We start from the raw sequence: 17,139 nt of genomic DNA, 5'->3' as shown, positions 1-17,139 counted from the left end.
TAGGTGGAATATGATAGTTTAGAAATGCCCTTAAAATGTAAAAACCTCTTTCATTTACAAGCCTGTGAGGCCATGATAAAGGGAACACTGCCACAAAACCTGATTTCAAAAGCTCACTCAGGACATTACCCTGTCTTATTCCAGAGATCTCTAAGGCTAGCCATGCCTCTTTTCAAACTGTATCAAAAATAACATAGATGTCAAGATGAGGGCAAAATTAACAATCTTAAAAAACAAACATAAAATAAGGACTTAAGACAAAACAGACGACTAAAGCAGCAGAGTTCTACTAAACTTTATTCAAAACTGACCCTACTTCCTACTTGAGGTACCCCAAAGTCTAGTGTGCAAATATAAATACCCATCACATGTTCAAAAATAATCTTCCAATTGGTGCTCTGACCCAGCTTTGGCACACGTGAATCATCATGCACGTCAGCCACGATGGTCACCTCTTGGTATATATAGCACAATCCTGAAGTGGCACAACGAGTCAGCCATGACACCATTTATTAAGCTCTCACTGAACTGTACTCTTGGAAGTTACACACACCACAACCCACCTTTGCACAGGTAATTTTATTCTCTCCTGTGGGTGTCAACAGTGCTCAGAGATTGTAATTTGAAACATTCAGAAAGCACATACCTGAATATTGTCACATTTCTTTACATCACGATTCAGTAACTATTAAACAATTATGTCTACTAAATACAGTGAACAAAATGGCATAACTGTTTACACCATTCCCTTGTAAACAAGGCTTTTGTCACAATAGTAACAAATGGAATTAATGCATACCACAATATGGATGAGGAAAGACCTTCTTTTTAAATAAACCATTCAGTTCATAAATAAATTCTGATTTTTTTTTCAGTACACATTTACAGACCTGATCAATAAAAAGAAACAAGACATGTAGTTTCCTTTTAAAAAGAAAATGTTGCGAAATGGACCTCTAGGAGAGAAGGCGCCTAGGAGAGGAGGTGAGAAGCAAGCAAGGGGTGAAAGAGAGTTACAAGTGCAGCCCCACGGCAGCCTATGTCTGTTAGCAAACACCGACACGACACGAGGACAGGGCTGTCTGGAGGGCTCATTTTACTTGAATTCCAGCAAGTTGCAATCGATCTTGTAGTACACATAGGGGTAGTATTCCTGTTGACTCAGGTTTAAGCCTGGAATATCCATAGGAGCCTACGGAAAAGTCAGATGATTATTCAACCAAGTACTTAGAGAAATGAAAAAGAAAAAGAAAAAGAATATTACCATTCACAGGCCTACCTTGGAGATAGCAGATTCTGATCCAGACCACCGCAATTAAGCAAGAGTTACCATAAGCCAAGTCACAGGAATTTTTTGGTTTCCCATTGCGTATTAATGGTATGTTTACACTTACTATAGTCTACTAAGTGTGCAATGGCCTTTTGTCTTAATAAACAAGTACTTATCTTAATTTGAAAATACTTGATTGTTAAAAACTGAGAACCATCATCTGACAATGCATGGTTGCCACAAACCTTCAATTTGTAAAAAAATGCAGTTTTGCAAAGTTCAATAAAATGAAGCACAATGAAATGAGGTATGCCTGTACCTTCTTAATGAACTGGGCTAAGTTTATACATTTTTCCTAATTTAATCTGAGTTTGACATTGTTAACTCCATTTTGCAATAAGGAAACAATCTCAGAAAGGCTGACCTGCCCTGGGAAACAGAGCAAGTGAGTAGTAATGCCAGATTCAAGTACTCTGCCCTCAATGGCTGTGTGGGTTTAACCGTGACTCCACCGTCCTTTTCTATGCATACTGTATAAAATTACTTTTTTAGCCTCAGGCTTGGGGTATTGAGTTTATGAGATACAAGGCTTATAAAATGATGGATAAAAATAAACCAACTGTGATTTTTACTGATACCACTTACTATGTATGCATGTTATAAGAATTTACTGGTATAAAATTCTGCATCAGTTAGACTTTACATATTATCAACAATTCCATGAAAATTTGGAGTCATTTCCTGCCTTTTCTTCCATTAAAAAAACCTTGATTTTTCTCCTATGGGTTCTAACTAATGCACATGTGAAATACTGCCATTCTAAACTAGAGGAAAAATATCAGCAAGCTATTTGAAACAAAAAATATAAAAGCCTGCTACAATTTTAAACAGCAACAACAAAAAGAACACATTGTTGTATGCTTTTGCATGCATAAATGTTCATACATTTCTGTTTTAAAAAAGATATAAACATACACCATTTTAGAGAAATGATAATTCCCTTTAAAAATGCCCATCTATTGACTCTGCTACTTCTACCAGATAAAGTTACAGTAATGACTTATTTTCTTCCTCTCTGCAATCTGTAATTCTTGTAAACAACTAGTATCATTGCTTGTGTGGTCTCTCTGTAGCTATAAACATCAGATCTACAGCAAGACAATGACTGGCTCTTAGAAATACCAAGGAGCAACTACTATAAAATGGAGTAAGCAAGGTAAATTATTTACTAACAAATTGAGAATCTTAAAGCAATTACGTAACATCTTCTTCCAATAATTTTTTTCTGAAATTCATCCAGTTCCTATTTTACCAGGTTAATAAATACTTACATCAATAATAGCTGCTGCGCTGCTGTCTAGATGTTTATACAATTCATATAATACTTCTCTCAGTTTCTTCATTGTTTTCTTATTGGGTTGAAGGAGCATTGCTTGGAAGTTCACTGGCAAGCCATACCTTATAAGGAAGCAGAAATACAGGATGTAACACAAGCAAACATATGCAGAGATTTTCTGCTTAAAAGCAAGTATTCTCATACTCTTCTTTAATCACTGTTAATGGGGAGAGGGTGCCTCATTTTAATAACCACCTTTACAAGTTCAGAAACTCACACCTTCTCTGGTCCTCACTGTCCATTAGAAATCTTTAAAATGAGAGCCAACTGTCCACTAGGAATTACTTTTAATTAGTCTTCAATTTTTAAGGTAATTTATGCCCACCCTCAGCAGACAGTGATAATATGTCAACAGTACAGGCCTCTAAGTATCTGCAGGGAACTGGCTCCAGGACCTCTGTGAACACCAAAACCCAAGGGTGTTCAAGTCTCTTAAATAAAATGGTGTAAGATTTGCGTATAATCTACATATATCCTCCCATATACTTTAAATCATTTCTAGGTTACTTATAATACAATGTAAATGCTATGTAATTCGTTGTAAATAAAATGCAAACGCTATGTAAATCATCGCTAGTGCCCAGGAAATTGAAGTTTTGTTTTTTGGAACTTTCTGGAATTTCTTGTTCAAATATTTTCAATCCACAGTTAGTTGAGTCCATGGATTTGGAACCCAAGAATATGGAGAGTCAACTATTGATTCCTTTATGATAATAAAGAATATGGGGGGAAAAAAGCATGAGATTACCCATCTACTACGGAAATTCAAAGAAATTTACAAATAGCATGATGGCAGATAAGTATTTTGAACTATTTCTAATATGAGCAACGTGTACAAAGCATCACAAGATGGTTGACATTTTAAGTATCTCAAAGTAATAAAATATTTTAGGCTACTATGAAATGAGGACTTCAAATAAGGTTACTGTGTATCAAACTACATGTAAAATCTGTGATAGGTCTTTTATTTTTTTTATTTTTTTTATGGCTGAGTAATATTCCATTGTGTATATTCACCACAGCTTATTTATCCATTCATCTGTCAATGGACATCTAGGTTGCTTCTTTGTCCTAGCTATTGTAAATAGTGCTCAGTGTTTTTTGTTTTTTTTTATAATTTTTTATAATTTTTAAAAAATAAAGAAAAATCAATGCCATTCTCCCAAATCTTCCCACCCTCTCCCTCTCCCACAGAGTCCATAAGCCTGTTCTATACATCAGTGTCTCTTTTGCTGTCTCGTATACAGGGTTATCGTTACCATCTTTCTAAATTCCATATATATGCGTTAGTATACTGTATTGGTGTTTGTCCTTCTGGCTTACTTCACTCTGTATAATAGGTTCCAGTTTCATCCACCTCATTAGAACTGATTCAAATGTATTCTTTTTAATGGCTGAGTAATACTCCATTGTGTATATGTACCACAGCTTTCTTATCCATTCATCTGCTGATGGACATCTAGGTTGTTTCCATGTCCTGGCTATTATAAACAGTGCTGCGATGAACATTGGGGTACACGTGTCTCTTTCCCTTCTGGTTTCCTGAGTGTGTATGCCCAGCAGTGGGATTGCTGGATCATAAAGGCGGTTCTATTTCCAGTTTTTAAGGAATCTCCACACTGTTCTCCATAGTGGCTGTACTAGTTTGCATTCCCACCAACAGTGTAAGAGGGTTCCCTTTTCTCCACACCCTCTCCAGCATTTATTATTTGTAGACTTTTGGATCGCAGCCATTCTGACTGGTGTGAAATGGTATCTCATAGTGGTTTTGATTTGCATTTCTCTGATAATGAGTGATGTTGAGCATCTTTTCATGTGTTTGTTAGCCATCTGTATGTCTTCTTTGGAGAAATGTCTATTTAGATCTTTGGCCCATTTTTTGATTGGGTCATTTATTTTTCTAGAGTTGAGCTGTAGGAGTTGCTTGTATATTTTTGAGATTAGTTGTTTGTCGGTTGCTTCATTTGCTATTATTTTCTCCCATTCTGAAGGCTGTCTTTTCACCTTGCTAATAGTTTCCTTTGATGTGCAGAAGCTTTTAAGGTTAATTAGGTCCCATTTGTTTATTTTTGCTTTTATTTCCAATATTCTGGGAGGTGGGTCATAGAGGATCCTGCTGTGATGTATGTCAGAGAGTGTTTTGCCTATTTCTCCTCTAGGAGTTTTATAGTTTCTGGTCTTACGTTGAGATCTTTAATCCATTTTGAGTTTATTTTTGTATATGGTGTTAGAAAGTGTTCTAGTTTCATTCTTTTTACAAGTGGTTGACCAGATTTCCCAGCACCACTTGTTAAAGAGATTGTCTTTAATCCATTGTATATTCTTGCCTCCTTTGTCAAAGATAAGGTGTCCATATGTGCGTGGATTTATCTCTGGGCTTTCTATTTTGTTCCATTGATCTATATTTCTGTCTTTGTGCCAGTACCATACCGTCTTGATAACTGTGGCTTTGTAGTAGAGCCTGAAGTCAGGTAGGTTGATTCCTCCAGTTCCATTTTTCTTTCTCAAGATCGCTTTGGCTATTCGAGGTTTTTTGTATTTCCATACAAATTGTGAAATTATTTGTTCTATCTCTGTGAAGAATACTGTTGGTAGCTTGATAGGGATTGCATTGAATCTATAAATTGCTTTGGGTAGTATACTCATGTGATAGGTCTTTTAAACAAACACTGACTAATATTCATAACCTACGTTTAACTTAAGCACAGAATATGGAAAGAACCAGAGCACAGCAGCATGATCTTTTTCTAAACTCGGTATCAAGGGCAAGACCAACATGCACGTCATAAGCAGTATGATACTGACAATCTCTCCCTCATGAGTAGCCCTTTGGTTTCCCCAAATCAATTTCCTATTAGCAGACTGCATTTCAATAAAGAGGTGCAATGCCAAGGGATCTACACATTCTTTAGTTCCAAGTTTCTCAATGAGCTTTCTTTACCTCAAAACAGACTCAACAAAAACCCTCAGAGCTTTCACATGAATCCATGCAATAAACGCCTCACTGAAATTCACTTTCAGCCACCGTACCAGTGGTCCCTATAGAAAGAAAGAAAAGAATCACCACAAATTTGGTCTTCAAAATGGCAGTTAGAAATCAGATAAATCAAGTATTTTTAAAGCAGTGACTATCCAGTGAGAATCTTAAGGAGAATTCAGTCACATTATGTGTCTGTGTGCTTAGTCGCTCAGTCATGTCCAACTCTTTGCGACCCCACAGACTGTAGCCCGCCAGGGTCCTTTGTCCATGGGGATTCTCTAGGCAAGAATACTGGAGTAGGTAGCTATTCCCTTCTCCAGGGAATCTTCCCAACCCAGGGATCGAACCCAGGTCTCCTGCAGTGCAGGCAGATTCTCTACCATCTGTGCTACCAGGGAACCCCCAATCACATTGTAATTCACTTTAAAAATGTTTCATTATTCTCATATCTTGCATACTTTACCTTACATTAGATGAAAAGGTTAGCTACTACTGTGTAACCTCAGTAAATACAAATATCCATTGACTCTATTCACTACACAGAAAAGGCATGTATGTGTGTGTGTATGTGTGTGTGTGTATTTTTCTTTTTTGCGGCCATGCTGTGCAGCTTGCAAATCTTAGTTCCCTGATCAGGGATCAAACTCATGGTCCCTGTAGTGAAAGTGCATAGTACTAACCACCAGGACTGCCAGGGAATTCTTAAAAAGGCATATACTATAGTGAAGTCATTTAAAATGATACAGAATATACAAGTGTCCTATAGATTTGAAAACCAAAGTATAAAAATCTAAATTTACTATCCAATACTGTTAAATATTTAATACGTTCAAAATAGAATTTAATTACAAACAACTTCCTTGGAAACAGAAAAAATAGTTATGTAGTAAGTCATTTAATATTTCTAAGTATTAGTTTTCTCATCTGTAAAATCAGGGGGTTGACTTAGATCCCTAAAACCTGCTCATTATGTTCTAATTTCTTAATGATTCTATTATGTATTGACAGCATAAATTCTTTATGAACTTACTAAACTATTCAGTATTATTCCTAGTACTAAATAAAAACACTTCTTTAAAGAAACAAACTTCAAACAACTTATTACCATTTCTCCATACTCAAAAGACATACACGATCAATTCAGCTAACAGTTATTTGGGTAATATTACTAGGCTCATTTGGATATAGCAATCAATTTACACAAAAAGGATAACAACACAACAAAGTGAAAGTCTTTGGTTAAAATATCTGTTCTTTTAGGGTACTGGATCTCCCCCCCAACCAGCTGCTTTTATTTGACATTACTTTATTAGGGTTAGTTTTCTTCCAACTGAGATGTTAGGGTTTATAAAGCACTTGGAAATAGTTGTAAATGGTATGTGCTTTCGTTTCCCCTTGCATTATAAGAGAAACACGTTTTCACTCTTCATGTTTCCCCTTCCATACACTCTTTAATCTTCACAAAAATCCTTTACTTGAGGATGGCAAGTCCACACTATCTTTCACTCACAATTCCATCCCTGTTCTCCACTGTGCCTAGAACATACTAACTCACCAATGGTTTACGTACAAATTCCTTCAGTAAAAGACTACAGCATTAAAAAAAAAAATTCTGCCTCAAGAAAATGAAATTTCCTACTGAAAAGAGAGAATAATTACTTAACTAAAATGACCCCTCACTATAGCAGCATTAATCAAAACACTGTATTTAAAATTAACTTTTGATACAGACTTAGAGGGATTAATTTTAAAATATACATTTTAAGATAACAATTCACAGATCTCAGCTTGCTTAGAGAAAACTCATTTTGACTATTTAATAGAAAAAAATAACTAAAATCAAAATCAGAAAAGTTTTTTCTTTTAAAGAAAAGCAGTACCAGTTTTTCTTCTGCTTAACACAGATAATATTAAATATTAAAAATACATACAAATTGCTTTTTCTTGTCAGTAGAAAGCCTGTTCATTTCTTCTTTGTCTGCTTTCATCTCCTCTTCATTATACTGGAAGTCACGGACAATGAATCTAAATTAGGAAAAAAAAGAAAACCAAAATTGTCCACAGGAAGTATAGGTAATCTAACAAATTTAAAAAACTTTTAAAATAATAATCTTACTTGTTTTCCCTGGCTTTGTGTCTGAAGTCATCAACTGCCTTCCTAAACAAGGTGACATTACATAGGTAACTGTCTTGGTCCTCTGAGAGAACACTAGAGAAAGAAAGACAAAGTCCATTTAAAGCTTTATATTTATTGCTCACATTCATATTGAGGGCAGAATTCAGAAACGGGGAGGAGGAAGAACAAACAGAAAGGTATGGCAGCCCTTCCTGAACCCCTCAGTGCTTTTCAGCTGTACTGCCTCAAATGCTGAGGACACTCAGTCTTTATGTTTTTACTTACAGTGTCTTAACAGGCCCCTCGTACATTTCTTCCTAACCAACAAAATTAAGCATTAACTCAAGGAAAGCTTCCAAGCCCTGAGACCATGACTTTCAGTCTGTATCAGCAGCAGGCCAGCCAAGGACAAACTGTCCAGCAGCTGGTTGTTTTCCAGACTCTCCCCGCTTCCCGGCTAAACACCCTCTTCTCTTTTGCAATCTGAATTCTCTCTTCTCTCCTGCCCTGCCCCCAGAGGCCTGGCCCTCCCCTTTTAATTTGTGCCCTCTCGAGACTATTACACTTAGTTCTTATACCCAGTGCCCATCAAATCCAAAGCAAGGCAGCTACCAAGTAGGCAGAACTTGATTTAAAAACCAAGGCAGAAGTCAAGTGGGGATAACCGTTTGTGAGCTACAGGTCTGAGTCTCCAAACTCTCTGCATTCAATTCCACTGTTGTGTACAAGCAGTAACAGTATATTCTCACCCGTGTAACCAAGCCAAGACGAAACTAAGAGTCAGTGCTTTTCAGCTGTCTCATGGCATTTTCAGTCACCCACGTGTGTGGCAGTGCTTCTGGAGCTTACAAGCTCTTCTGTTCTCTTCTTACCTCTCTCCCAAGGCTCAGTTCTGCCATCTGCTCTGCTTCAATCAACTGACCCGTTTCACTGCTGAAGCATCTTTCCTGCTTTTCTTCATAAATTATCTTTGCTAACCTGGCTCCAAAGCACAGATGAAACTTTTCTCTGCACAATGGCTAGTGTCATCTTTTTCTAGGTCCTCCTTGCTAGCATCCTCTGCTTCATCTAGAACTCCAGCTCCCTGAACAAAAAAGCTTCTGTGAAGCACCACCAAGTCTGTGGTGCTGCTTCCCATAACAGAGAAAAGGCCAAGTCAACCAATGATCTGACCCAACTAGTTTATCTGAACAGGCAAAAGTAGAGACAAACAGCTAAGCGGTAATTGTGAAAGTATATGTGAAAAGCACCTCTTTCTGAACAGTTTTTCCAACAGAAAGAAGCAGAACAATAGTCTGGCTTCCACTTCTTTGGCTGTGTGAACTCTGATGCGGCATTTATACACGTCTTTGCACTTAGCCACCCAATGACGGCAGTATTTCACATGGTCCAATCTTTCAAGATTTATGAACATTTTGCAAATAGCTAGATTTTGTGTTTAAGTGAAATTATTTAAGTTTGAAGATGGTCTTTTTCAATCTATTCTCCCTCAAAAGTCCACTTTCATCTTCACTGCTTCCAAGAGTAATCACTCAAGTATTGTGCCAAAGAGCAACAAGTGACAACGTTGCTACTTAAAATTCACTTTAAAATAAGGCACTTAGAACAATGACTAGCACATAGTAATTACTCAAAAATGTTAGTTATTAGGATAAGCAAAAAGTCCAGCATTAGCTCATAGAGCTCTTTCCTAAACCGTGTATAGCATTCCAGACTGACTCACTAAGATGTGTCTGCCTCACATAAACTAACCATCCTCTTCAGGGCTGGCCGAGCTACTGCCCTGTTCTTAATGACTCAAATGCCTTTTCAAGGAGGTGATCTGAAATCAGTCTTTAGAACTGCTAAGCAGATGAACAGATGTTTTCACTGAGTGAGGAAGAGCTGGAGGCACTCAGGCGGTCAGTGGACACTTAGGGGTCATTTAGAAGATAGGTATCGCCTATACTCAACTGGCAGCATCTGAAACTTTTTCCTTTAAACTACTAAAGTGATTTTCAAAAGATGTAAATCTCTGAAGGAATATTTCTGAAGTCAGTCTTCCTGAGTAAACCTGGGCTCACATGCCACTCCCCTGGGCTCGGCTCTCCACAGCGCAGGAGGGCATGTCATGCGCACTGCGTCCTCTCTCTCCTCCTCCCCCACCCCCAGATGTCAAGCCAATCTCTGTGGCTTTAATGGGCTCCAAAGAACAAGGTTTAAGAACGTGTCATCCGTCCGGATAAACAGCTTCAGAGGAAAACCAGTATCAAGACACAACCTCAATCTTCAGTTTACCATGTGAAGGGCCAGTGTGAATGGAAAGCACTCCCCAAAAATGGGAAAAAAATTCACAATGAGCACAAGTTTGTGGTTTTGTTCTCAAAAAAAGAAGTCAACATTTATGAAACTGCAAGATTCATATTACCTTCTACTTTACATATCTTCTCAAAATTATTTGTCTATTTTTTTTGGCTGTGCTAGGCCTTCACTGGTGCGAGGGCTTTTCTCCAGTTTCGGCAAGCGGGGGCTACTTCTCATTGTGGTGCTCCGGCTTCTCACTGAGATGGCTTCTCTTGCTGCAGAGCACCAGCTCTAGGAATGTAGGCTTCACTAGTTGCAAAGTGTGAGCTCGTAGTTGTGGCGACAGGCTCAGCTGCTCCATGGCATGTGGGATCCTCCCAGACCAGGGATTGAACCCATGTCTCCCACACTGGCAGGCGGATTCTTTACCACTGAGCTAACAGAGAACTCCTACTTCATATATCTCATCGAGTCTTAAAAGGACCTCATAATGTGTACAACAAAGGTGTGATGCTCATTTTACAAAGAAAATGAGGCCCAGAGAAGTTAAAAGACTTACCCTAGGTCACACAGCAAGTTGGTAGCAGAACCAGCAAAAGAACTCAAGATTCCTGGGTCCAGGACTCTTTCCATTATACTAAGCTACCTCCCATATGACACAATGAAACTGGAAAAGAAAATACTTCATGGGCCTGGCCTTACTACCACCACTTCTCTACTACCTCCCAGACTTTCCTTTCATCCTGCTGACACCTCTTGAGGAATATACACACAAAAGAATTCTTCGGGGAGCATACACACTGTACTTATATTTTCTTGGCAAGTATCTCATGTGGAAAGGCAGAATACAGGAAAAGATGACATGTTATAATGTCATGAGTGCACAACTTGCAGTGAAAAGACCTCAATTTTTAGTCCTAACTTTGCCATTTGACACTTTTATGGCCATATGCTTTAGGCCACAACTTAACTCTTGTGCATTTTTTACTTCATCTATGAGAAAAAGTGTAACAACTGCCCAAACTACTTCACAGAACTGTTGTAAATATCAAATTAGACAATGAATATTAACCTGTAAGTTCAAAAATGCTTAATAAATTTTTTTTTTCCAAAGGAAAGTACAGGCTAGGTAGAATCTATGCTCACTGGAAAGTGATAGTAAATATCTGCAGACCAACACAGTAGCCTAGTAGCCATTTTGGTATACTTCCTTGACAAGATAAATGGGGAATTAGAGACACACAGTAGGTATGAGATAAGTACTGAAAGAAGGATCTTGAGAAGGTTGTACAGCAGAAAAAGTACCACACAGGAGACCTGGGTTTTGGTTACAGCTATGCCACGTATGAGATATGTGACTCTGGGCAAACCACTTCGGCTCTGTGGCCTCAAACTTCCACATCTATCAACATGAGTGGGTAGGTGAGACTGTGCAAAGGCCCTTCCAAGTCTAAAATTATAATAACTAGAGTTAATATAATTCATTTATTAGGTGAAAAAGATGGTTCCAAAACTATAAAATTTACCACAAAGAAAAGATAAAGATATTTCCTAATCCAACACCCAGACTATAAAGGAATTCTGGGCGAGAGCAGGCTGTAAGGCTACTACTTACTTGCTAGACCTTGGAACTACCATTTCAGCTAGCGTCTCATACTGCTTAATCCAGTCGTTGTGGTTTAACCTGCAGAAAAGGTACAATTAAGTTACTAGAAGAGAAAAACAAGTCCTACTTCCTGCCAGACCCAGAAAGAGAAAAAACTATGAGACAAACTATATATATATATAATTCAACTATATATATATAGTAAATATATCTCAAATCTATCTAACAAAAGAAAAATCAAGTTTCTGACAGAGAATGAATTCAAATACATTGAGTGGTGAAGGAGGAAACATAACGCACCATCTCTTACATCTAGTAACTACTGCAAAAGAGGCACACCCTAGAACTCAGTTTGGAAAAGAAGCAAAGCAAAATGGAGATTTGAAATTATTTTCAAACTTTAGGGTTAATTTATATTACCTCACTAAAAAGAAAAGAAGAAAGCAAATAAGGAAGTGAGAGAGAGAGAAATGAGAGAGAGAGAGAGAGAGAGCCATGCTGAAATCACTAACACTTTTATTCAGCGGCCATTCAGAAGCGCTGGGAGAAGGCACGTTTACTGAAGCACAGGGTACCAGGAAGCACTGAGTCAACAAAGCGACAGTAAACCAAGCTGCCACAGAGCATTGTGCAACAGCCTTCCTTCCTTCTCTAGAGACCACTGGCTTTCGTGGGTGTGGCAATATAAAATAAAGAACTGTATCGATAGTATTGTAGCCAGGATAATAAATAAGCCACTATACAAGGTACCCTAGGTCTGACCCTAGGTTTCCAGTACAGTGTACAGAAAACTATGAAAATTTCTTGTCTTAAACACAAATTTTAAACAAAGGTTGCATAAGACAAATCTTTTCTCTGGACAACGGTTATTTCCATGCATAGTATAAAAACACACATACACAGACATTTTTCAGAAATAATCAGTATTTTCTTATTCTGCAGTAAGCGGGGAAAGGCAAAAATCAGATGATACTGTCGCCACTGTAAATTAAATGGAGGTGCTTTCCCGCCCCTTTCCAGGAGGCATCATTTTCCTATATTCCCAGTTTCCTAGCCAGATAAAAATGGAGAGCACAGCAAAACAAGACTTTATGAATAATGCTGACAAGAGTCCCCAAATCTCCCACGCCAGTTTGGATCCCCCAATGATTTCCTGATGGTAAGATTTCAGTGCAGGTCAGAAATGAAACCATTAACAGTATTTTCCGCCACCCACCCACACATACAGAATCCTAACCTTCAAAAGATTTCATTTTATCAAGATTAACTATGCCCAAATGTTAATTAATACAGAAGGCCTAATCTAGAGGAGATTTCAAAGAATTATCCAACCTAAACTATGGCCATAACCTGTACCTGTTTTTGTAAATAAAGTTTTACTGACACCAGACATATCACTTCATGCACACAGTGGGGATGGCTGCTTTTAGCTACAACCACAAAGCTGACGTGGCAGAGTTGAGTAGCTGTATCACAAACCATATGGCCTGCAAAGGGTAAAATACTATTTGGCCTTTTATATAAAAGATATGCTAACCTTTGATCTAATCCAATCCTTTACTTCTTAAAGGGGTTAATTTATCCTAATCAATCATAAAGATTTTTCAGAAAAACAAAGAACTTCCTATTTTGAAATATCTAAAAACAGTATTTTTTAAAAAATCCAATAGTTTAGCATTATTTAATTTTTTAATGGTCAACTCTACTAAGTTGAACTTGATTTAGAATCTCAATTTATAACTGACATCTCTATTACCAGGTTACGAACTAAATTCCACTGTATGTGCCATATGAGTATATGTTGGTTGACAGAACAAATGACAAAGTGATATTCCATTCACACTCGGGTTTTGTGGGAAACTTCAAATTACAGTATCAGGCACTAACATTTTTCTTGTATTTTAATAAGTAAAAACCTTTTGTAATGAAAAGACATACTTGGGAACTACGACCAGTAACGTGACGAGATACTCTGAGTCAAGAACAAAGTCATCCTTCTTCACAATTTCTGCTAGACTTCGAGTTAGCAAACTCCCTCTGAGGAATAAGAAAAAGATCATTAGGCTGATAATTATGTGGTTCCATAACACAAGTAAAGATACAGCAGGCTAAGTATAGTTACATATACTACACATACATCTCAAGAGGGATTAGCCTGAGTTAACATTTTTTATTTGATGTATCAAGAAGCCAAAATTTAGCTGAATATTTCCCATATCTAAACCCAAAGAAATGTCAAAATTTTATCAGAATTTGCCTCTAGTGTCTCCCTTTGTGTTTGTTTTAATTATTATAACTCAGTTCTTCTCTTGATTATATATATATAATGTCTTAACTGGGAAAGTGTTATTCATTAGGCATCAATTAAAGTCTACCTCACCATAATTATGCAATCGTATCATCTAAGCACAACCTTTGATTTTCCTCCCTCTCCTTGGGTATCAATTTTGGTTAGTTAACCCAACAATCAACTCTTTGAATGCAAGTCTTCACTTGGTCTCCCAGTAGATTCACACTGAAAATGACTTGCCCTGTTTGCACCCCTGACAGGACGACTCAGTTCTGCCTCTGGGATACGAATGTATACCTTGAAGAGTTAAGTGCTTAAGGCTACACCTGTAGTAGTCATACTACAGTGAGATCAACCACAAGAAGAGTGTTCTATTTTAAGAAAACCTAACATAAAAAATTGAAACATAAAAACAGATAAAAATGGAAACACTGGAAAACAGATAAATTAAAGAATGAGAATTACATAAAAAAGGATTTTTCTATATAATTCTTTTAAGCAGCAGATAATTGCTATGTAATTAAATTATGATTTAATTTAAAACAATTAACTTTAGATAATTTTTACAGTGAAAAATCAGATAGATAAAGGATAAACCAGGACCCAGCTCAGAAGTATTATGTATGAAACGAGCATAATAAATCAGCCTCACATCTGTTTTGACTAGCCTGAAATAATGAGTTTTTCTCCATGAAGTGAAAAAATACCACCTGACTACAGAAACGGCACACACTGGAACTTACTAAAACCCCCAGCAACAGTTTATCTGCAACATACGCTACACAGCGGTCCTCGACATTTTCGGCACTGGGGACCAGTTTCATGAAGACCATTTCCCATGGACCAGGGAGGCGGGGCCGGGTGGCTCAGGGTGATTCAGCCTGTTACATTTATTGTGCACTTTATTTCTAGTATTACTACATCAGCTCCAGCTCACATTATCAGGCATTAGATTTCAGAGGTTGGAGACTCCTGTGCCACAGCGCTTCTCCAATTCTAAATTATTCACATATAGTTGACATGCTTACGCGTTCTTTCGTTCCAAATTCTGAAGATTCCCTTTCAGGTTGTTGTATGCGGATGCTCGAGATTTCAGGTCATTGTCAATCTGAGTGACACCCTTTACAGAAGAAAGAAGAGAAATAGGGAGAATCTTCTTAAATCTGCCTCTACTAATACAATTAAAGTAGTTGTGCTGAAACTTTAAAAAACAAACCCACCACCAGTTCCTGATGTAATAATATTCTATTATTTTAAAGGCATTATTTTTAAAGGTCATTAAAAAAATAACCTACTTCATTTTTAATAACTATGGGAATTTTCATATCATCTTTTCTACTAAAGATAATGTTTTATCTACATGTATTTTTATTATTGTTACTATATTCTTAAACCATGTAAATGAAATCTAGATCATTGATTAAAGACATGACTAATTGGAAGGTTTTAATACACAAGTCTAAAGAGTTAATTTCCAAAGGAACGAAATCATACAGAGTTTTGCTGTTTATAACACCACCATTCTTACACAAAACATTTTTGCAATGAAGTTAACATTTTGCTTCAACTTATTTATAAATGTTACACAAGCTAATTTTTCAAAAATATGATTAAAACTACTGACAATTTAAGGAGAAGACACAAAGCAGCAGATTTAACACTTGAAGAACTAATTTCAACTTAGCTCTACCATTATCAGCCATGTGGCACGCTGGGGTAAATCACATCACCTCTCTGAGCCTGTTTCCTCATCTATAATAGTATCAGGAAGAAGATGACTAAATCCTTGATAAGGATTAAAAGAAAATAATGCTCAGTCATAATCAGAACACCATTTTATATTATCTGACTACTCATTTTCATTAAATTATTTGACCCTGAGTTAAAATCCTTGATAGTCTATTTATTTACATTTAACCACAGAGCACAATGTACAAATAAAGTCAGTGGAAGCTAAGGAAGTCTGTCCGAATGATTTAAACTGTACTGTTCATCCAGCCAGGTCACAGACATGTTGTCAAACAGTGAATAGGTCCTTGTCTATTGCCTCATTACAGTTTCAGTTTTACATTTTTCTCTCAAGCTCAAGGACTTTGCAACAGAAAAGGAACTCTTAGTTTAGTGAGTTCATGGATGGACTTTCAACACCTGTGGACTCGCTGAAACTGTTCATAAAATCACGCAGTATGAGAACACAGGCAATTTTTCTGGGTAAGGAATCAATACTGAATGTCAGAAGGCGTCAGAGAACCCAAAAAGTTTAATCTGAATCAGTACTGTACATAAACATACTCAAGTGACCATTATCATATATCTGAATGATTTGTAAATCTCTAATCAATTCCAATTTATAATTCTATGTGATCTCAGTTATGCTTAAAATTTGTAATTTTAAAGTTACTTTTCTTAGTCAAACACTGTTGATGTAACCTTTAACTTAACCACTTAAAAAAACAAACCACACACATGGATAATGTGCATGTGAAAGTGTTATCCTTTTCCGACAACTTTCTTTTTTAAGTAAAGTTGCAGAATGTCACATATAATTAAGTTGCCTTGTCAAAACCTAAATTAGAGTACTTAATAGCTAAATACTTATAAAATAAATAGAATCACTATAAATCAATGTGTCCTACCTGTGTCATTTTTATCTTACCTTGGCAATTATTTCAGAAATATTTTTCAGGGACTGCTTGATTGGATATTTAGCCATGTCCCACTGAAACCTTGTTATATAAGTAACCAAGTCAACTGAAATAAGGGAAGAAATTAATTACTGAGGAGAAGCAATAGAGTTTTTTATAGTTTGCTATACAGTAATGCCAAAATGGGCATTAAGAAAATCAGTAAAGATATCATCACTTGTGAAGGTTAAATAAATGTGGGACTGTATTAGGTAACATGGATTAATCAAAATTTTTACCTGTAATCTGACTGAATTCTCTTCTCCTTACTCAAAATTTAATATATATATTAAAATACTCCTTCTAACTTGATGACTTAATAAATGAAATATGCACATACCCATGATACATGGGAAGATGAGAGAGACACAGAGATTGAGAAACTACTGCAAAGTGTCTCCTCAATAAGAATTTGACAAAAGTATGTTATTTCTTTGCAACTTACCCAAACAAACTGAAAATGAACTTGTCTGTTAAAACCATGTGATGACTGTTTCTAGGAGTCTGTATTTCA

The 17,139-nt window shown here is 36.8% G+C and overlaps 1 protein-coding gene across 1 annotated transcript in view; it reads right to left on the bottom strand.

The window, feature by feature from the left end:
- Positions 1-279: 279 nt before the first annotated feature.
- The window catches only part of ATP6V1C1 (ATPase H+ transporting V1 subunit C1), a 42,098-nt gene continuing 25,238 nt past the window's right edge, over positions 280-17,139 (bottom strand). The window contains exons 5-13 of the mRNA XM_005899369.3: positions 16,598-16,692; positions 14,970-15,061; positions 13,590-13,688; positions 11,661-11,729; positions 7,763-7,855; positions 7,578-7,671; positions 5,608-5,705; positions 2,602-2,728; positions 280-1,192 (exon numbers count right to left, since the gene is read on the bottom strand). Of these exons, the coding sequence (XP_005899431.1) occupies positions 1,097-1,192; positions 2,602-2,728; positions 5,608-5,705; positions 7,578-7,671; positions 7,763-7,855; positions 11,661-11,729; positions 13,590-13,688; positions 14,970-15,061; positions 16,598-16,692 (863 nt within the window). The 3' untranslated portion in view covers positions 280-1,096. The remainder of the gene's footprint in view (positions 1,193-2,601; positions 2,729-5,607; positions 5,706-7,577; positions 7,672-7,762; positions 7,856-11,660; positions 11,730-13,589; positions 13,689-14,969; positions 15,062-16,597; positions 16,693-17,139) is intronic.

The sequence above is a fragment of the Bos mutus genome, chromosome 14 (genome assembly GCF_027580195.1).
Source record: "Bos mutus isolate GX-2022 chromosome 14, NWIPB_WYAK_1.1, whole genome shotgun sequence".
NCBI classification, from domain to species: Eukaryota; Metazoa; Chordata; class Mammalia; order Artiodactyla; family Bovidae; genus Bos; species Bos mutus.
The sequence above is the reverse complement of the archived record's forward strand: the minus strand, read 5'-3'. Positions and strand labels throughout refer to the sequence as shown.